The 23042-nt window shown below is 44.7% G+C and overlaps 1 protein-coding gene across 1 annotated transcript in view; it reads left to right on the top strand.

The window, feature by feature from the left end:
• Window positions 1-1293: 1293 nt before the first annotated feature.
• DKK3 (dickkopf WNT signaling pathway inhibitor 3) overlaps window positions 1294-23042 on the top strand; it is a 106154-nt gene continuing 84405 nt past the window's right edge. The window contains exon 1 of the mRNA XM_083355865.1: window positions 1294-1361. Coding sequence (XP_083211991.1) covers window positions 1299-1361 — 63 coding nt within the window. The 5' untranslated portion in view covers window positions 1294-1298. The remainder of the gene's footprint in view (window positions 1362-23042) is intronic.

The raw sequence follows: 23042 nt of genomic DNA on the forward strand, positions 1-23042 counted from the left end.
TCCTGTAAATAACCCGGACCCATGCCATTTAGGGCTTTATAGGTCATCACCAGCACCTTGAAAACAGTGCCATGTGTGCCTACGTAATACAGAATACATATGGGTCCAGATGGGGAAAGTAGTTCTACTCGTTTAGCAGGAAGGAAGCTCTGTTGTGTATAAATGGGATGCCCCTCAGTACAAACTTTTGCTCTGATCAAAGGCATTGTCCAGTTGTAAGTATGGGAGAACGATATTGCTTCTTGAAAGAGGATGGAATTTCAGTATATGTCTTTTTGTTTTCAGTAATTAGTATTAAGAGAATAAATTTTGCAAAAAAAAATACTTGTGATGTATAGGTGTGAAAACTAATCTTAGACTCCCAGGTGACAATTCCATACTCTTTGTATCATCTGGCCCTTCCTGAGCATCCTGTTTTCTTTCTGTCACAAGTGGCATTTCTTCTCTAGACTTTTCCCTAATTGGGAGAAATATAATGGGCACTGGGAAAAAAAGAGAGAACAGGCTCAGGTGAGGATGAATTGCACTCACCCTTCAAAATCTGAACTGGGTTTCTCACACAATCAAGCCACCTGGCTTGATTTCCTGTCTCCAGTGAGCTCAAAAACGTATCCTGGGAAGCATCCGGTTCTCACTTGTGACTGCAATCCAAAGGGACAAGCAGAAATGACAGATAAACTGTCTCTCAGGAAGCTCAGCCCTATGACGAGTTTTCCCTCTTGATGTATTTTTTTTAAAAAAGTCTTTATAGCCTGCCCCTCTCCAGAGGAACTCGTGTCAAGCTTACAATCCATAGAAATAAAATAAAATGTAAATGCAGCTCAGTTAATTAATAAATTTTAAAAGCCCTGCAGTTTCAAATACAAAATAATAGTTTATGCAGGCACTTCAGGGGCAAACAAGATGGGCGGGCTCTGAATGATAAATTCTAAATCTGGGAGTAAATGGTCAGAGTAGCAAAAGAGAGTTTGTACCAACAACAGCCTGGCCCCCAGGAAGGGGGCATTCTAAAGCCAGGATGCCACAGGAGGCAAGGCCCTCTCCAACAGTCCCACACAATGAACTTCTCTCTGTCATAGGGTGCCAAAGATCTTAACACAGGATGCCTGTGGATCTTAATGTGCTGAGAGATCTGAACAACAATTTTCCTGCAGGTACTGTGTTTCTAAACTGCTAATGATTTTAATTGCCATTATGGAAATCTTGAAGTTATGCAGTTTCTGACAGGAGCCTCACTCCCTCATTCTGTAATAAGCTACAATTCCTCTGTTATAGGGTACAGAAGATCTTAACACAGGATGCCTACAATTTCTAAGTCCTCTTTGAGGATGGGGTTTGTTCTTAATGCACTGACTATTTGGGTAAGCAGTGCTGGCATTGATTGATTGATTATGTGTCATCAAGTCATTTTAAACTCTAGTGATCACATGAAGAGATTTTCTCAAGGATATCCTGGCATAGCTGGCTGAATGTAACCCAAGCTACTAATGCCACATGGGGTGAAGTCACTTTCGTCCCACTGAAATATTTTTTTCCTATTTATGCAGTCACAAACTCCAGATACAAGGTACAATCTCTCACATATGTTGGGTTGATGAAGAATTAAGAGAACTGTATAATGATCAGTGTCCAGTCCCATGCTAGCCTCATCAAAATGAGGTCTCAGCATGGACATTCATAAAACATCTGAGACTATCTCATCTGCTCAATACATGCTAGAACTGTAGGGTTTTCATACAAGAACAAGAACATCTCAACAGATAATAAACATTGGTCTACGTAGTCCAGAGCTTTTCAACCAGTGGTATGGGTACCACCTGTGGTACATTGGCACCTGGCAGGTGGTACGCAACCATCCTAGAAAAGTAGTGGGGGAGGGGAATGAGCTGAACTGGTGGCAGCACCGCAGAAGCCTGAGTGAGAGACGACTGGAGCTGCAGGGCTGTCAGGGCTTAGTGGAAGCGCCAGGATCAGCGCCAGGCTCCAGCTGGAGCTCGGCGCTGATCCTGGCACTTCTGAGCCCAGAAGAAGCGCCAATCAGCTGGAATGTTGCAGCATCTCCAGGGTCTTGTGATTTACATTCAGATGCTTGGCAACTGATTCATATTTATGATGGTCACAGTGTCCCAGGGTCATGTGAAGTGACCAAAACCTGCTGCAACCACCCAGCAGACGGGGGGAATAAAATCCAAACACCCTACACCCCACCCCCGCTGCCAATCTTCAACAGAAATGCTCACAACAATGAAAACCTCGGACAGGAGGAAGAGCGCTGCCGGGCAGTCAGGCAGGTGTCTTGCTCGGCTGTGGCTTGGGGGGCACTTTTTTCAGTGCCATTGTAACTTCGAACAGTCACTAAGCAAACTGTTGTAAGTTGAGGACTACCTGTACTTCATCATTTTTATTTTTATTTGGTCATCACGTTTTTGACACCTTGCTAGGCAACTGGTTGTACTCAGATGTTGCCATATCCTAAAAGTGGTACAATGGGTGAAAAGGTTGAAAAGCCCTGACGTAGTCTACACATAGAAAGAATAGGTGAGATCAACTTCAAAACTCTCTCACCTAGACTTTAGTAATAGAAGTAGTTCAACCCTCTGATCTAGGAGACTGCTTCCAAACTGTCCTAGCATTTGAAAGTAACACTGTACAACCAGAAGGCAAACTGGCCTGGAAAACCTAACCTTGACAGGGACCAAAATATAAGATACTTTTGAGGTTTTCTTAACTTTTTGCCTAGCCTCTCTCCACTGCCATAGTTCTCTTCCTAAATTCAGATCAATAAATATACCCTCAATATATTGAGATTAATAAACTAAAAGATAATTGTCATGTTACAAATAAATATAGTTTAAAATATAAGGTGAAGAACAGTGAATCTATACAGTAATAAATTAAGATCCTAGCTTTGTTGTTTGAGGGTTTTCTAGTTCTTCCTGTTGAGGCGGGCAGGTGTCCATATTCAGAACATGCCAAGGTCTCTACAATCTTCATCAAACCACTAGCCAAATACCAGAGCAAAGTGACGGATCAGATGGTGAAGGCCAACTCCTTACGTTATCTGTTTGGAAATAATCTGGGATGGTAAAGGTCCAAGTAGGGGAGTCTGGTAAATGTCACAGATAAATGCTTGAAATTCCTTGAACCAAGGACAAAGAACCTGACATACAAAAAGGGTACATATAATCTTCCCTCAATGGAAGCAGAGATAAGCAGCTTGGGAAATGGTGTAAGCAATCTAGCTTACTGTATAACCTAAACCTACCAAGAAAGCATTTCCTTGGAAGCTTTAAGATTACTGCAAAGAACCAAGCATAGTCATTGGGTCATGTGGACAGGAGAGTCTTAGACTATCTGCAAATGTAATAATGTTAGCAAAGCATGTTAGTAAAGCAATTCTAGATAAACTTACTTCTTAAAATTTTATGATACATTTGTTGAGTGTGTCAGCACTTTGAGGTAAGCCAGCCTTTGAAATCAAGGATATGAATATTAAAACATCTTTAATTATAGGATTACAGTATCAGAATCTTGCATATCTGAAAGCACCACTCCCCTACTGCCTTTATCTACAAATGAAGTAGGGAGGTCTTTTCTCAAATTACATTTGTTTTGGACTCACATTTCTTTAATCTGACCCTTGTTTTTGTTGTGTATGTAAATAGTTATTAACAAGGCAAGTAAGAGATTGCAAACACATTGCAGCTTAGCAAGGTTCAGAGCGGGAAATTAAGGTGCATTCATTGGACGCCACAACCTAGGAGCGGGAAAAGAGACTCCATTGATTGGTTACAGTTCAAAGGCTTTCTCTATAAAAGGGTTGCAACATTTGACAGTTGACAGTTGACTTTGTGTATTCAATAAACTCGTTCATTGTTAAACCACTCTGAGTCCTCGTCAATTAGAACCAAACAACTGGCGACGAAGGTGGGATTGACAGAAGACCAGAGAATTGGCGGAATTGTCGCGAAAGGCGGCAAATTCAGAGCGAGTCACAGTCAACCGAGCGGCCGCGGCAGAATAAGAAAAAATTCTCCGAATGGCGCAAATCGGGTCATTGAAGGAATTCGACCCAAACTTCCCCGAAGATTGGGAAGAATACATCGGTCAAGTCGAAGGGTTCCTGTTAGTGAACGGAATCACAGACGACCGTAAAAAAGCGGCGGCATTATTGACGATCTGCGGCACACCGGTCTACAGAGTCGCTGTCGGACTGTGTCAACCGCAACCAGTCTCTAGCGTGCCTTATGCCGACCTCCTCGCTAAATTAAAGGTCCACTTTACACCCCGAAGGTCCGAACTCTTTTGGCGGCGCATCTTCGAAAAGAGGAATCAGAGACCGGGAGAGTCCATACAAAAATTTGTCGCTGCCGTCAGGGAAGCCGCAGTACGATGTAAATACGATAATTTAGAAATAAGAATTCGGGACAGAGTAGTACTGGGCTTGCGTGATGAACAACTACAAAACAGAATAATCGCCAAACCCACCGGCGATTTGCAGGAAGTGCTCGACGAACTTCTAACTTACGAGTCAACCGGGTATCGCGACCCCCCCCCGCAGTAGCATGGCAGCAGCGCCCGAGATCAACCAAGCGGGCTATGTGGACTGCGGGGAGGTGGACCAGCAGTGGGAGGAAGAGATCGCCGAAGTCTCCAGGCGATTTGGGAAGATGGCACCTAGACAACCCAGAAGCGAGGGGCCCGAACCTGGCCGCCGTCAACAACCCGCAACTCCGCAAAGACAACCGACCGGGGCACAACGACCGTGGCGGGACACCGCAACCAGACCGCGCGACAACGATAGCCAGAACCGATGCGGCAGCTGCGGCGGCAACCATCCCCACGCATCCTGCCGATTCCGTACCGCCAAGTGCAGGGCATGCGGCAAGACCGGCCACATCCAGGCCATCTGCAGAAACCGCGCTCGCGACAACCGTCTGAACGAAGTCGATGTGTGGCCTGAGGGTAAGGTAACCCCTAATGCTAGTGGCAAGGAGACCCCTAAAAACCGGGTTAAAATTCCAAATCTAGGGGAGGTGGCGCGAATCAATAGGAGAAGGCTGGGAAGTGGTCACAATTTTCCGGATGGAAAATTAAAAATCACAGTCCTTCTGCAAGGGGTCCCTTGCAGAATGGAAATTGACTCAGGGGCTTCAGTGTCGATAATTTCCACTGAAACCCTTGAGAGAATTGAACAAATAGTGGAAAAAGAATTCCACTTAGTCCAACAAATATTCAATTAACGGACTTTCAAAAAAGTCCAATAAAAGTAAAAGGAAAGACCAGCCTTAGTGTAAAATTTAAGGGGTTCAAGGGGGTCTTAGAACTAATAGTTACAGAGGGGAATAGGACTAGCTTAATCGGACTTAATTGGTTCCCTGCCCTGGGAATTTGGATCGGGGGAATAAATTCGGTGATTAAAAATAAGACCCTCGAATCCGTCTGCAATGAATTTGCAGACGTATTCGATGGATCTCTGGGCAAGTACAAAGGGCCCCCCATTAACTTCAACCTAGACCCCTCAGTAAAACCAATCAGGCTTAAAGCCTGAAGGGTACCTTTCGCCTTAAAGGGAAAAATCGAGGCCGAGCTCGACCGGCTTGTAGGCCAAGGAGTATTAGAACCTGTTGAGGGCGGTTTGTGGGAAACGCCGATTGTCACACCCCTCAAACCCAATGGGGATGTGAGAATCTGCGCTGACTACAAAGCCACCCTCAACATTGGAATGAAAAAGCATGCTTACCCGGTCCCGACGGTGAAGCAGGTCCTCGCCACGATCCAGGACGCCGCCATTTTCGCCAAGCTAGACTTGGCGCATGCGTACTTACAGTTGACTGTTTCTAAAGAGGCTGCAGAGGCACAGACGATCGTTACCCACAAGGGGGCGTTCCGAGTCCACAGACTGCAATTTGGAATTGCAGCAGCTCCAGGCATCTTCCAAGAAGTGATGGAGAGGACCTTAAAGGGCATACCTGGAGTATGCCCTTACTTCGATGATGTCCTAATAGCTGGAAAGGATGAAGGAATGTTAGTAGAGCGGCTGGAACAGGTACTGGGTAGATTTAGGAAGGCTGGATTGAAACTAAAGAAGGAAAAATGTAGCATAGGGGTTAAATCCACTGATTTTTTGGGGTTCAGGATTGACAAAAGTGGAATCCACCCTACCCCTGAAAAAATTAAAGCAATCAAAGGGGCCCCAGAACCAAGGAACAAGGCGGAACTACAGGCCTTCCTTGGCTTGGTAAATTTTTACCACACGTTTGTGCCACATAAGGCTGCCATTGCAGAACCCTTACACAGACTCTTAGATAAGAAGACCCCTTGGCAATGGCAGAACAAGCACAAAGTGAGTTTCCAAACTTTAAAAGACATCCTTTCCAGTAATTCAACTGTAACCCACTTTATAGAAAACAAACCAATCTACCTGGCGTGCGATGCTTCGCCATATGGCGTAGGGGCTGTGATCAGTCACTTAGACAACCAAGGAATACAAAGACCCATTGCATACTACTCCCGCACACTAACCAAGGCAGAGCGGAACTATGCGCAAATAGACAGGGAGGCATTAGCCATAGTGGCAGGAGTTAAAAAGTTCCACGACTACCTGTATGGTAGGAACTTTACTATACTGACGGACCACAAACCCTTGCTGGGACTGTTTACCACAGATAAACAGACTCCCCAAATTATGTCACCCAGGATGCTGAGGTGGTCCATTTTCCTCTCAGCATACTCATTTTCCCTCCAATACAGACCAGGTAAGGACATGGGTCATGCAGACGCTCTTAGCAGATTGCCCCTAAGCACAACAGAGGAGGACCCTGCCCCAGTGGGACAAATAATGTCCCTACAGGACATTCCTGATTTGCCCTTAACTGCAAAAGACATTGCTGAGGCAACCAATAAGGACCTCACCTTAAGGAGAGTAATGGCCTGGGTCATGAGCGGTTGGCCTAACACCAAACCGGACGAAATATACAGTCCATATTTCAGAAGGAAAGATGAACTGTCAGTTCATTTGGGATGCTTACTCTGGGGAACTCGTGTAGTTATTCCAGGAATCCACAAATCAGCTATTCTACTAGAATTGCATGAGGGACATCCTGGAATAGTAAGGATGAAGGCGTTGGCTAGGAGTCACTTGTGGTGGCCAGGACTGGACAACGACATTGAGGAATGTGTTGCCAATTGCCATCTGTGCCAACGTTCCAGGCCTGAACAACAACATATCCGCACACATAAATGGGAACAAGCTAGGAATCCTTGGTCCAGGATTCATATTGACTTTGCTGGACCCTTCCAAGGGTTAACGTTCCTAGTAGTGGTTGACAGCTACTCTAGATGGCTAGAGGTAGTACCGGTCAGTTCAGTAACTTCAGGCAGAACCATACAGGCATTAAGGGGCCTCTTTGCCACTCACGGGTTGCCGGATTTAATTGTGTCTGATAATGGGCCACAATTCACATCTATTGAATTTCAGGATTTCCTCAAGGCCAACTCGATTAAGCACAAGACTTCAGCACCCTTCCACCCCTCCACCAACGGATTGGCTGAAAGAAATGTGAGGACCACGAAGGACGCTTTAAAAAGAATTATTCGAGGTGACTGGCATCAGAGACTGGCAGAGTTCTTGTTGGCTCAGCACACGACCCCATGTTCTGCTACAGGGAAAAGTCCAGCTGAAATGAGGTGGGGCAGGAGACTATCCACCAAATTGGACAGATTGCACCCTGACAGACTGCAAACAAACATTGAATTAGACATTCCTAACAGAACATTTAAAGTGGGGGATTTGATCTGGGCCAGAAACTATGCCCAAGGGGACAAATGGATTCCAGGGGTGGTGACTGAAATCTTAGGTCCCCTGTCGTACACTATTGAGGGGGAAGGGAACAGGATCTGTAAAAGACACATAGACCAGCTGAGGAAAAGATCTAGTGGTTGTGTGCCAGTTGAGGGGGACCAAAGCATAGTAGGGGGAAACAGTACAGATAACAACAGGCCAGAGAGTGGCGTAGAGGAGGGGCAAAATGACTCATCCCCTCGTACCCAACAACAACAATTCAGTCAAATTGAATGGGAAATACCCCTGCGAAGTAGGCCAGTGACCACTGAATTACAAACACAAACTAATACACAAGACAGCACATCTGAAGCCAGTAACCCAGAGCCCAGGCCCAGCAGTGACAAGCTGCCAAGCAGTCAACCAGGAAGAGGGGTCCCTAGCAGCCAAAGTAACAGATACCCTTCTAGAATACATAGGCCACCAAAATACCTAAAGGATTTTGTAAAGAAATAACATCAACTGGGGGGTAAGGGGTGTTGTGTATGTAAATAGTTATTAACAAGGCAAGTAAGAGATTGCAAACACATTGCAGCTTAGCAAGGTTCAGAGCGGGAAATTAAGGTGCATTCATTGGACGCCACAACCTAGGAGCGGGAAAAGAGACTCCATTGATTGGTTACAGTTCAAAGGCTTTCTCTATAAAAGGGTTGCAACATTTGACAGTTGACAGTTGACTTTGTGTATTCAATAAACTCGTTCATTGTTAAACCACTCTGAGTCCTCGTCAATTAGAACCAAACAGTTTTGGTTGCAGCTTTTCCTTCTGTTCTTCAAGTTCATTCTTACAACTCATTACAAGTGTAGGCTTAAACACAGAAATGAAATAGATCACTCTGATAATTTCTCCCAGCTGTTTTTATTTCATGATTCTTTTTAATTCCCCAGTTCTGATTCTTAATTATCAAGTGATGCTTTTGTTTTGTTTTTGTTTTCACATTTTGATGTTTTTGGCTATTTGTTTTTAGACCAGTACATTATTAGACTAATATTGTGAAGGATTCCAGAAGCTTGTGGATTTCATTAAATCCCCCCCTCTCCATTTAAAATATGCTGTCAACTTTTTCTGGTAGGTGGGTAACTCTTGAGGTGCACTTCCGACATCTTGTTTGGTTGTAAGAAGAGAGGGAACAGCATAAGAGAGAGAGAGAGAGAGAGAGAGAGAGAGAGAGAGAGAGAGAGAGAGAGAGAGAGAGAGAGAGAGAGAGCTTACATGAAGCCTATATAAGTAGTGAGTTCTAAAAACTCAAATTAAAAATCATGTTTTTTTCTGTTACAAAAAATACTCATTCAACACTGAAACACTCTTTGAAATTCTGACATACACACGATTTAACTGCCAAATTTAATTAGACAAAACCTGACCTATGACATCTTTCCCTTTATTATTCTCTTGGTTTTTTTACATACAAATGGTATAAGGCAGGGCAGTGCTTTTTTTGTAAAAGAAAAAGGTGCCGGAACTCACACATGTCATACAACCCGCCTTGCCTACCCTACAAGGTTCCATCCAAAAAAGGTGCCGGAACTCCGTTCTGAGCGTTCTATGAGAAAAAAAGCCGTGAGGCAGGGGTGTTAAACTGCCGGCCCATGGGCCGGATACGTCATGCCGAAACCATGCCCACCCCATTGCTGGCAGTGGAGAAAAAGTCACGATATGTCACAACACACCATGTGACATTGCAAGTTTGACACCCCTGGTATAAGGAAACCACAGATAAAACATTTTAAAACAACTATCCCAGTTGTTCCTCAATGAATAGTGTTATATCATCATGGAAAAGTATCAAGTACTTGTTTGTCTTGGAAGACAAAGCCTTTATTTTTGGCATATCCTTTGTTGGGTGGAGTATTCAATTTTGGGTGGGGGGGAGGTCCTACTGAAACAAGGTTGTGAAATAATCCAAATTATCTTATTTATTTAATTAGTTCTGATGCCAACTCTATTCAAAGTTATCTAAGCAGATTATCTAGTTTAACACAAATTAAGTTATAGAATAAGAGTTGAAATAATTCACATGTGAATATTATTTTTCCACACTAAGAAGGAAAAATTCCATCTCTGTTGATCTCCATTCTTACAATCAGGAATTGCTAAACTCATATGGATATCTAATCACTTGTAAGCTTCAGAGTTCCTCCTCCTGCAAGACCAATGAAAATACTGTCCCCTTAACTAACTGATGATAATTTACATTTACATATCAATCAGATTCATAGATATTCCAAACAATGGTTTGATTTAACTACAGTTTATTGAACAAAGTACAATCATCTCTAAGCAAAATACTAAACCAAAATTAATAAGTGAAGCCGGCCTATATACTGGAGCATATGGAACTTTGTATGTTATGTTCCCTTTTGCTGTCAAAAGATTTTGCCAACCTTATTAAAAGAGGATTTACTTATTGTTCTGTGCCTGCTAATACTGATTTTACCACAGAACCTACTGGAATACCGAAGTTACATTGCTGTGACTAGGCAAGCAAGAAAACACTATCCTTTCGAGATTTATAAATTGAATATTTAAATAAATAAAATCATAAATAATAACTAGCTGCAGTTGATATTCCCTTGGAATGAACTGCTAGACTGTTTTCAATTATCCTGAAACAAATGAGTGAAGCTGTTTTTTTCCCTTTCTTTTTCACATTTTCTAAAACGTCAAAACTATAGTTGGAACCATATACACAGCTCTGGATCTCAAGTTTACGGAAACTGATGAGTATGCTAAAAAAAATATCTTATTTTTGTAACCTGGGTTGTCTTCTGTACTACATCCAAGTATTAACTATAAACAAGCAAATAGGGATTGAAATCAAAAGCTATAGGACTGTGCCCCAGTGAATCTCCCAGCATTTAGTGTTCTAATTTCAAGAAATGCAAGTAAATTTGAACTAACTGCCCTTCCTCCTATTGCCACTGAGAAATATTATATTCAAATGGAAGTCATCTCTTACCAATCTACCACAAAAGAAAGCTCTGAGGCAGTTGCTACTATCTTACTACATTTTATTTATTTATTTATAAAATTTATAGGGCACCCATCTTATCTTAAGGTACCATCAACATCAATTGACCGGATGATCAAAATATCTGGCTCCTGTATCTATAATGCATATGTACAAAAAGAACATTAATAAGGGCAATTTTTCTCATCTTCTCTTGACTAATTTCCTCCGTACATGGCTTATTTCTTGAAAAAAGGCTTCCTGTGGGTTATGCCATCCTAGTAATGGTCAGTTGGTGATGTTCACTTACGTATAGTAATGAAGTAGCACAGGACAATATTATTATTTTAACAGGTGCATATATTACTGCTACAGGTCCATGTCCATGGTTTAAAAACTCTTTAAAAAAGGAATGCATAGCAATGCAGGACTTTGGCTCATGCATAATTCTACAAGAATGGGCTTCAAAAATATCTTCCCAGCAATATTGAGGGAGAGAAGGTGAAGGCCAATTTGCCAAAATGCATGCATCTTAAAAGCATGCACTCACTATAGTGTGGAAGATTGTATTAGTACTGAAATCTGATGAAAGGAAAACTTCCATTTGTTTGTTTGTTATTTTAATATAATTTCTGGTTTCAATTCTGGTAACTATTCTTGCTAAAAGCTTGTAAAAATCTGCTCCTCTAGGGGAAAATAATCATCAACACGTGTTATTTATAGGCTTGTCTCTGAAGCCTTTTGCAATCTACTTCCTATTTAGGCAGATGGTTACTCATCAGAAAGTGGCTCAAGAATATATCCTGTTCCTGATTTTTTTTGATGAGAAATTTTTCCCCTCAAAATTACTGCCTACTGTATATTGCTAGATGTATTCTCTAAGCCCAGGGGGCCAGTAGGCAGCTCAGCTGTAAATAGAAATTCAGGTGAAGTTCAAGCTGAACAAGAAAAGTCTATTTCCTTATGGAAACCAGTTTAGAATTGCTGGTATTCTTTTTGGTGCATTTTTATTTTGTATTAAAAAGGTAAAGGTTCCCCCGCACATGCGTGCTAGTCGTTTCCGACTCTAGGGGCTGGTGCTCATCTCCGTTTCAAAGCCGAAGAGCCAGCGCTTATCTGAGAACGTCTCCATGGTCATGTGGCCGGCATGACTAGATGCCAAAGGCGCACGAAGCGCTGTTACCTTCCCACCGTAGTGGTCCCTATTTTTCTACTGGCATTTTTATGTGCTTTCAAACTGCTAGGTTGGCAGAAGCTGGGACGAGTAACAGGTGCTCACTCTGTTACGCAGCACTCGGGATTCGACCCGCCAAACTGCCAACCTTCTGATCGACAAGCTCAGCGTCCTAACCCACTGAGCCACCGCGTCCCTGTTTATTTTGTATTACTGTATCCTAAAATAATGGTCTGACTCAGTTTTCTCCAGCTTGCTGACCTCCGGAAACTTTAAACTGTTCCTTCCATCATCCCTGCTCTTGACCAACCTGACTAAGAGTAGCAGCTGTAAATAATCACATTTATGCTCATGTCTATAATGATTTTCTCCTGGAACTATTTCCTTTCAATGGTCATGCATTGTGTTTATGAATCATGAGTATTCTCCAAGACACTGTGCCGTTTACAGTTGTGGATCACTTGCTTTTGTCTTCCACCAAATTGATCATATGATATTTCACCATGAACCACATCACAGATAGGTTTTCTGAAGCCAAGTGTCCAAAAATGGGATGAAGAAAAAATAATCCTTAGGCTTATAGGGTAACTTTCAAAAGATTTGTTCTTTCCAACCACAGACCTTGGTCTAGAAATTAGCAGTACACATTGTTCTGGACCTCCTTCATATTTGCAATAGTGGCGAATATCTGTAGCTCAGGTGTAGGATGAGGGTGAAGGTTTACTCTCCGAGCTTGTGAGTTGATTTCTGAACGTTTCATTACCAGGCTAGCTGACATCCCCTAAACTCAGCAGAGTTTAGGGGATGTCAGTGTCAGTGTTCTTCTGTTTATAAGTGCTTCAAGTGAGGGTCTTGTGATGGGTCAGGTGTGAGTCATCAGTGAGTCTTGTGAACAGCACCAGTTCAACTGGAGCAACACAAAAATCATCGGCCATGCTACCACCCGCCACGCTCACGAGTTCATCAAAGCCTGGCACTCCACAAGCAATTCCGTCAACTGACACATTGACCTACAACCAGCCTACAAACCTGTCAGAATCCAAATCAGCTGCACAGGCAACCAGAAACAGCATTGACCCTCAACCAACCCATGCAAGCCCACCTCCCCCACCAGCAGTTCACCTCCCAATGATCTTGAACTGACGTGACCTCCCCATCACAAGACTCACTGATAACTCACACCTGACCCATCACAAGACCCTCACTCAACACATCCACACCTGAAGCCCTTATAAACAGAAGAACACTGACACTGACATCTCCTAAACTCTTCTGAAGATGTTACCTAGCCTGGTAACGAAACGTTCAGAAATCAACCCACAAGCTCGGAGAACAAACTTTCACCCTCCTCCTTCATATTCCCCATGTTTCTTCCTATCATAGGACTTTACACTGGTTTCCCATTAGGGCCAGAGTCCAATTTAAGCTCTTGGTGGCAGAATTCAAGGCCCTCAGGTTAGCCATTCTTACTCTCTGTCCCAGCTCCTACCTTGGGATGATCTTCTTGTACTGCAGCATCAGAACATAGACTTTCCATTCCCTTTTCACATTGCTGCATCTTGTTCATGTGAATTGATAACCCATTCTATTCTGGAATTTGAAACCCATGCAACTTAAGAGTTGCCATGGTTGAGAAACATTGATCTAGACCAGGGGTCAGCAACCTGAAACAGTGAAAGAGCCACTCGGAACTGGTTCCCTCACAAAAGGAAAAACTGGGAGCCGCAAAAAATGTGTGCGCATGTGTGTACAGGCGTACATGCGCAGAACAGGGTTTGACTGAAGAGTGGAGCCAAGGCGAGATATGCACCTACCCTGCATATTTGAATTGATTGGTTGAACTTTTTTAGTCCCACTTTTTTTTTTGGACTGCACATGGCAGAGGACTGGGAGCCGCAGGAGACGGCTGAAAGAGCCACATGCGGCTCTGGAGCTGCGGGTTGCAGACCTGTGATCTAGACTAAGTAGTCTGGGATCAGGGATTTCTCACTCAAAAACATTATTCGTGTTATTACATTACAGCAGGATACGCCAGAAAATGTGTAATCAATGTATTTTGGAAAGAATTTCAAATTTCCCTTGCACAGACACATGTCGACTTGAGACCTACAACATCAACAACAGTCATTTTTTTGAGCACGGGTGGTCTCCATTGAAAAGAGTGGTTCCAAGACCCTAACCAGATCGTTTGCATTTTTGCCTTTCTTGAAAAGAATGTTAGATTCTTAGCTAATTGTTATGGGACTTCCCGCCCCCTTTTTCTCATTTTATATGTGGATGATTGGCCGTGTATAGTGCTTTAATTAATTACTGGATTTTTAAAATCTAAATTTACCAATATTCCTCCTGTCCATGGAAAAACAAAGAGTTTTGGAAAAGTCAAGAGTTAGATAGAAAGAAAACAGCATTTTCCTTGGTCACTATGTTCATCAGAAAGCACCTATCACCTAATTCACATATGAATACAGCTGATGTAATTTCTGCTGTCATCACATCTTATATTGCTCTTTGCTGAGCCTCAGCGTCAGGACTTTGGACCTGACATGGTGATTAAACACCCTCCCTATTCCACATTCGCAAATGACTGCTAGAAGGTTAGATAAGTAGATTCCTTGCAGAGATACATAAGCTCTTCCTTATCAGCATCCTAGAATCTTATTTCTGGTACAATATATATTACTCCTTAGATTTAAATATGGAACCTTTTCCTCCCACATTTTCAAATGCCTGGCCAAGTGTTGCTTGTTTCTCAGACTTGAAGGTCTGCCATCAGTCTTACCAACTTTACAAAAGAACTTTCGCTGCCATTAAAAAAAAACAAATTCTAGCCTCACCAGTTCTCATCCCTTCACTTGGTCTGAGCTTAAAAGTGTTGCGTGAATCACTGCATGCCTTTTGATCCCATTTATTACAATGTCATCTAGGTCAAGTATATCACCAATAGCTAGCAAGCGATTTCTCTATTGCAATCAATGCTAAGGACAGCAACTGGAACTGTTCATTTTGCAGCATTCTTGGACTGACCTCCTACCCATAAAATCAGTTCTCAGTCATGGCCTCTCTGGAACTCCCTTTCCCAGTGAGTCTTTAATTCCTTCATTCCCAATAGGACAAAAACCATTGCAGCTGCCCAGAATCTTTAACCCAGCCTTGCCTAGCATGAGATACAATCTCCAGAAACTCTAGTAAGCAGCGTCAACAGGTCTAGAGGATCCCGTTGGGAAATTTGGGTTAACCCCTCATTTCTGCCAATTTTCTCCGTGATCTATTCAAAAGAATATTGAATAGAATATTCAGTATTCTCACCTAAGCTTTCTGAAAGAGATGAAAGAGTAAGGGTAGAGTTTGATCTAAATGCCGTACAGTCTATTAGGATTTTGCAAATTCATTAAAAGCCATTCAATATGAGTTCAGGGGTGGGGAGAAACTGGGTTTCCAGTCTACAATTTTTTCCCCCTTCAAATATTCTCTTTAAAATTTGGAGGAAAAAAGTATGAAATAAACTGTTTGGATGTTCATATGAATTTCTGTCTATTGTGTGTAGTTGTTGGCAAGGTACTATCTTTCACTTTCCATCAAGATTATTATGATAATCCTCAGCTGTCTATATGTATCCGTAAGAGTTTTTGTGTTTTTATGGTTTTAATTGTGGTCATATTTTTTGCCCCCCAGAATCAATTGGATTGAGATGGACAACTATAGAAATTGAGCAAATAAATAAAATAAGATCCTTTTGTGTGGTGCTTTCTGGAATGAGGCATATGATTGCATGCTGAATGTCTCAGGAAGATGTTAGTAATTAGCTTCAGCTTTCCTTTCCTGGCCTATAGTTGGACTGACATTGGGCTCCTATACATTCAAGGCAGTTTCCCTCAGGTTGAGCTCAAATCTGCACAAAAAGTTGATTGCTTTGGAATTTTTTTTTCTTGGCTCGTCCATTTAGCCAGTAGTTTGTTATTTCTCCTATATCCAAATATGGTTAGATTTTTTTTCAAGAATGGCAAGGTGGGATACATACTTGGTAAAATGTCAATGTCCCATCTCCGTTCCCATCCTTATTCCTCGTCCTTTAAAAGTAGGCTAAACTATAGGCATTACATTTCCTACTAAAAGTATTTGCCTTCTGGAATTTATTTTTATATAAACTTCATTAAATTTCTAGACCAAAAATAATCCTAAAAATGCAATACATAAATGTAAACCTACAAGTACAAAACTAAACAGCTAACTTAAAAAAACACTTTTCTCACAGATCCATTAATCATATCTTATACATTTATACAGTTGTAATCACTATTTAAACTTTCTGTTATCTCTCCTTATTAAATCTATAGAATCCTTTATCATCAAGCTATTCCTTTCTACTTTAACATCAAGATTTTTTCCTCCACTTTTGTAATAAAGACTCCAGACTTTAATAAATCCTCTGCGGATTTCACCCTCATTAGACACATCAGTTTTTCATTTCTGCCAAGTTCATAACTTTAAATATCCAATTCTTCAACATGTGACATTTATTTTTTTCCATTTTTGCAAATATAATAATCTTGTCTCAGTGACCATATTTTTTTTTTTTTTACTGAGCATGCCCAAGATGGCGGACGTGCTCGGCTAAGCTCCGTTTGGAGCTCCAGCAATGTGACGACCCTGGGAGCCTCACAGGAACATTCTTTTCTGTGAAGGACTTGGATGGGGGACGAGGACGAGGTGAGCCTCTGTACTGTTGTCTTTTGGCCCCGTGAGCCCTGAACTCTCCGAGGTTTTTCCATCTGAGCCCGGAAGAGTTTTAGAGGCCTTAGAGGATGCGGAGGAGCTGAGCAGCGCTCTGTGCTGCATGATCAGCTGTTCGTCGGACCAGCTGTTTGTCGGGAGGCTTGCGGACTTGCGAACTCTAATGGAGGCTGCTGGAGTGCCTGGAAGACCCAGATATTCTGCGGAGCTCTACTCTACGCGGTGCCGACCAGCTGACTGCGGATCCGGGAGGCATTCTCGAAGCCTGTGGAGCCCGGGACATCTTTTTAGAGCTTGGCGGTGTTCCGGAGCGCCCTTCAGCTGCTTGGGGGAGCCGCGTGTTGACTGATTAACTATGAATCGCGGCTTGGAGCAGCGTTGGCGTGGAAATGTTGAAGTGTTTGTCGGCTTTTTGGAGGGCCCCGGCTGCTCGGAGGAAGTTTGGGAGAGCCGTGTGGGCCCGGAAGATCTGATTGAGCCCCGTGTTGAATTTCTCGGCGCCGACCAGCTGACTGTGCTCCGCGGTGCCGACCAGCTGTCTGTCGGCTTTCCGGAGGGTCCCGGCTGTTTGGAGGATTTTGGGGAGAGCCGTGCAGGCCCGGAAGAACTGGCAGAGCCTTGTGCTGTGCTTTTTTGGCTCCGACCAGCTGTCTGTGCCCCGCGGTGCCGATCAGCTGTTGTCGGAGCCCGGAACAACTTGACGGAGCCGGTGACCTTGAGGAGAACCTTCCAGTTGCTCAGGAGCCGGATGCTGGTTGAGTTACAACTGCCATTATGAACTACGGTTTGGAGCAGCATCAGCGTTTTAAGCTGGAGTGGTGGAGACGGCCCTGGTTGGCGTCTGAGATGGTTGGCGGTGAGGGGGTTGGAGTGCCGCGACCGTCTTGGTACGGTGACTATGGCTGGGTGGAGTATGGACTTTTATGCCTGGACATCTGGAGGCATGGACTATTATGCCTGGACATCTGGAGGCATGGACTATTATGCCTGGACATCTGGAGGCATGGACTATTATAGTCCTACTATTATTATATCACTGGACCATATCCTTGAGCCCCACTCCGTGACTTTATGGGTTTTTTACCCTAATCCATCTCGCTGACTGGTTTCCCCTATTGTCCTCCCTTTTTCCTTTCCCCCTGGGCTGTGGAAGGTGCCGGGTGTATAACCACTGTGAGAGAGTGGTTAAGAGTTAAGAGTTCCATCTATTCCGTCTTAGAGGTGAGAGCTCTAGGCGGTATCTCTCTCCCCGGCTGTATATCTCAGGCTGCTCCCCGGTTCTGACCGTTGTGAGAGAACGGGGATTGTCCCGGGGTTACCCAGCTCTAGTGGCAGAAGAGCTGGGTTTGCAGTCTGGATACTCTCCTTCCATTTTTAAGATCCTCCCTTTTTATTTATTCGATCTGGGTCTGTTTTTGCTGTATTACCCAATTTTACCATGGCTTTGAGGTACTCCAGCACGGTTTTACTCGCTCTCAGGGGTGCCCCCCCATCCTGGGAGCGACCCGCCTTACCTTTTAATTTACCTCTTGATGACGGGTCCGACTGTTGGGACCCTGAGAGATGGCCGGGCAGAAACAGGGGCCTAAGATATAAATTTAATAAGAGGCCCCTGATTACTTTTTTAGCCAAATTTTTTGTAGGGTTAGGGAGGGGGGAGGGTTGTGGTTGGTTGGAGAGGGGGGGCAATCTGCCAACTGCTGTTCAGACCAGGCCTAGGATAGATCGCGTTGGGGGGGAGCCGGGGTCGGTCATCTCTGGAGCTCCGGAGCGGGTCGTGGGATTGCCAATTCCCACGACGATAGGGAATGGCAGCAGGTGTAAGATCAGAGGGCCGTATCGGTCTCCGGGAGGGCCTCTCCGCTACCTACAAGCGGTGAGGCGCTCCGACCCTCTGCTTTCGACCCAAGGTTCTGGGAGCGGGGATGTGCAGCCACCTGAGCTCCGACTGGTGTACTTGAATGCCAGGTCCGTTGCTAATAAGGCTCCCCTCGTCCGGGATCTAGTCGAGGGTGAGCAAGCAGACCTGGCTTGCATCACGGAAACCTGGTTGGGCCCAGAGGGTGGTATCCCCCTGGTTGATCTTTGCCCACCAGGCTTCCGGGTGCTACACCGGCCTCGGACTCAGGGTAGGGGTGGGGGAGTGGCTGTGGTTATGAGGGAGACCTTATGTCCGCAGGAGGCCACCGTTCCTCAGATAGTCGGGTGTGAATCTCTCTTATTGAGGTTTGGTCCTAGGGCGCAGTTGGGCTTGCTGCTCGCGTACCTTTCGCCTAGTCGCGTAGCAGCAGTCCTGCCTGAGCTTCTCGATATCCTCTCAGGGCTGGTGATTGAGTTTCCCAAACTTATGGTTCTGGGAGACTTCAATCTACCATCCCTGGGAGGAGCATCTGAGTTAGCTCGGGAGTTCATGGCTTCCATGACGGCCATGGACCTGACGCAGGTAATTCATGGACCGACCCATGAGGGAGGCCACACCCTTGACTTGGTTTTCTTATCTGGTCGGTGGTTAGATGATCTTGGTGGGGGCTCCCCAATTGTTATGCCCCTGTCATGGACCGATCATCATCTCCTGCGGCTGGTCTTCCGTTTTGCCACTCCCCACCGTGGGGTTGCTGAGCCAATTAGATGGTTCCACCCCAGGCGCTTAATGGACCCTGAGAGGTTTCAGGCAGCGCTGGGGTCCCCACCTGCCTCCTCAGCTCACAGCTCGGCAGATGCCTTAGTGGAAGCCTGGGAAAGGACGGCCACGGAGGCACTTGACCGAGTTGTACCCCTGTGGCCCCTGACCCGGCGCAGATCCCAATGGGCTCCATGGTTCTCTGCGGAGCTCCGGGTGATGAAGCGTCGGAGACGGGGCCTAGAGAGCGTTTGGAGGTCCAGCCGATCTGAATCCGACCGATTGCGACTAAGAACCCATATTAGGTCTTATCTCGCAGCGATGAGGGTAGCGAGATCTAACTATTACGCTGCCCTCATCGCGTCCACAGATAATCGCCCGGCCGCCCTGTTTAGGGTGACCCGCTCCCTCCTTAACCAGGAGGTTAGTGAGGAACCCTTGCAGGGGCGTGCCAAGGAATTTAGTCAACATCTGTCGGACAAAATCGCTCGGATTCGGACCGGTTTGGACTCCGACTGGGCAGTATCGGACGATCAGGACACGAGTGATCTTGTCAATGTCACCTGGGAGGAGTTCGATCCTGTGACTCCGGAGGAAGTGGACAGGATCATGGGGAGGCTGAGCTCCACCACATGTTTATTGGACCCGTGCCCTTCCTGGCTGGTTTATGCAGCCCGGGAGGGGACACGAGGCTGGTTCCAGGCGGTTATATCTGCTTCTTTGAGTGAGGGTAGTTTTCCCGCCGCCTTGAAAGAGGCGGTGGTGAGACCTCTCCTCAAGAAGCCTGCCTTGGACCCGGCTGTTTTGAATAACTTTCGTCCGGTCTCCAACCTTCGCTTTCTTGTGAAGGTTGTTGAGAGTGTGGTGGCGCATCAGCTCCCTCTGGTCCTGGATGAAGCGGATTATCTAGACCTGTACCAATCGGGCTTCAGACCCGGGTACAGCACGGAGACGGCATTGGTTGCGCTGGTGAATGATCTCTGGAGGGCTCGGGACAGAGGATACTCCTCTGTTCTAGTCCTATTAGACCTCTCAGCGGCTTTCGATACCATCGACCATGGTATCTTGCTGCGGCGTCTCAGGGGATTGGGAGTGGGAGGCACGGTTTTTCAGTGGTTCTCCTCCTATCTCCTGGGACGCTCGCAGTCGGTGTTGGCAGGGGGGCAGAGGTCGACCGCGAGGCCTCTCGCTTGTGGAGTCCCTCAGTGGTCGGTCCTCTTGCCCCTTCTGTTTAACATCTACATGAAACCGCTGGGTGAGATCATTCGTGGTTTTGGAGTTGGGTATCATCAGTATGCTGATGATACCCAACTATTCATTTCGACCCCAAACCACCCGTGATGCCCTCGACGTGATGTCCCGGTGCCTGGAGGCGGTCCGGGTCTGGATGGGGAGGAACAGGCTTCGTCTCAACCCTGACAAGACGGAGTGGCTGTGCATACCGGCATCTCGGGACATTCAGGATATCCCACCCCTCATTATGGGGGTTGAGTCATTATCTCCTGTAGATAGGGCTCGCAACTTGGGAGTCCTCCTAGATTCACAACTCTCCTTAGAAGATCATATTGTAGCTGTGACTAGGGGGGCGTTCGCCCAGGTTCACCTGGTGCGCCAGTTGCGGCCCTATCTAGACCGGGATGCCTTGCGCACGGTCACTCATGCGCTCGTGACCTCTCGTCTTGATTACTGCAACGCTCTCTACATGGGGCTACCCTTGAAGACCACTCGGAGGCTCCAACTGGTACAGAATGCAGCCGCGAGAGTTGTATTGGGAGTTTCCCGATACTCCCGTGTTACACCTTTGCTCCGCGAGCTGCATTGGTTACCAGTTGTCTTCCGGGTGAGGTTCAAGGTGTTGGTAATGACCTACAAAGCCCTTCATGGCATGGGTCCAGAATACCTTGGGGAGCACCTGCAGCCGGCGTCAACTTCCCTCCGCCCAGTACGCTCCCACAGAGAGGGCCTCCTCAGGGTGCCGCCGGTCAAAGAATGCCGACTGGTGGCCCCCAGGGGGAGAGCGTTCTCTGTGGGTGCACCGGATTTATGGAACCATCTTCCGGTTGAGCTCCGGATGGCGCCCGATCTCCGCTCCTTCCGGCGCGACCTTAAAACCCATCTTTTTAAACAAGCGGGCCTGGCCTGATGGGACGGGTTGGGATTTTTATTAATAACTTCAATTTTAAATTTGTATCATTTATGGGCATTGTTTAATCATGTTTTAATAATTTTAATTTTAATTTTTGTATTTAACTTTTATGTATTGCCCTGTTCACCGCCCTGAGTCTCTTGAGAGAAGGGCGGTATATAAATTAAATTAATAAATAAATAATATACAACAATAAGACACCAGGCTTTTTACTCAGGTTTTCTCCTAAACACTAATGAGTACAGCTTTGGTTTCTTCTGAAAAGGAATTCCTTTTATTTTCACCAACCTCTTGTGGATCATCAAACAAAAATTTCTGGCCACTTCACAAGTCCACCACATATGCTAATAGCTTCCTTTTTTGTACATTTAAGTGTCAAAAGCCATCTAAATATCATTTTATTTAAAAAAAGTTCTCTTAAATTATTTCACAAGATAAATTTAACATTTCTCATTCACATTTTCCCTAAATATCCATGCCAATACTATGCCCAAAATATAGCATTGTCTAATATTACATTCTTTAACCTGCTCAGCCTCTGTATCATATTTTAACAGCAATTTATAAATTCTTTTTGTCATCTTTGCATAATTCTATTTCAAATTCATTATTACTCCCTCCTTTACTTCCTTGTTGTAACCCTTTTCAAATTGTGTCTTTATTTTTATATAGGCAAACCAAGTCAAGTTTATACCTTCTGTATTTAACTACACTCCAGTCTTAAGTGTAGGTTTGCAAATATAAATAGCAGCAAGTAATTATAATTTAACCTTTTTTCTTGGCCTGTTGCTGTGAAAACTTCTTTAGCTGAAGTGTATCCTGACAATTTCTGGGGCAACCTTTTCTTAAAGGGCATCTCTGACATAGTGATTTTTAACTCAACATTTACTTTAATCTTGTCATACCAGATGTTAAATAGTGGGTTCTTGGTGCAGGAATGACAACACGAGGCTGAGTACAGGATAACTCATAATTTTATTTCTTGCTGGACTGTACTGAAGCAAGGGCTGCAACCAGCCGCAATATATAGTCTAGCCTCCTAGGCAGTAGCCAATAGGTTTGAACCAACCATTGCCGCCTGGGGCTAGCCAATTGCAGGACAGGAGATAGTTAGTCTGGGTTGCTGGAGAGCCGTTAGCTGCTCCAGCAACCCACGTGGTGTATCACAAGAGCCCAGTACATAACTCCAGAGGCACCCATGTAGACCATATCTGAGTTTGTGCACCGCCAAATTTAATAACTCTCTTCTTCTGAACAAGATCCACTCCTATAACCATAACAGACAGCTTGCTGCAAAATATAATTTCAAATTAGGTACTGCCAAACCTCTTCTTTAGCACAGCTGTGCAGGTTCTGAGGTTTTGCTTCATAAAAAATACAGGAAACCAAGAAGTTGCCTTCAAGCTTTACATTTTTATTCTGCTGAACAAAGACGGGCTTCTCTAAAAAAGAGAAAAGGCCCCAAATATCAGAAAAGCCCTTATTTGTATACCTCCTTTGAATACATAAGCAATTCACCCAGCAAAGCTGACACACATAAGATAAAGACATCGCCCTTTAAGGCTGGCACACTATAG

Source organism: Vipera ursinii, assembly GCF_947247035.1.
Source record: "Vipera ursinii genome assembly, chromosome: 1".
NCBI lineage: Eukaryota > Metazoa > Chordata > Lepidosauria > Squamata > Viperidae > Vipera > Vipera ursinii.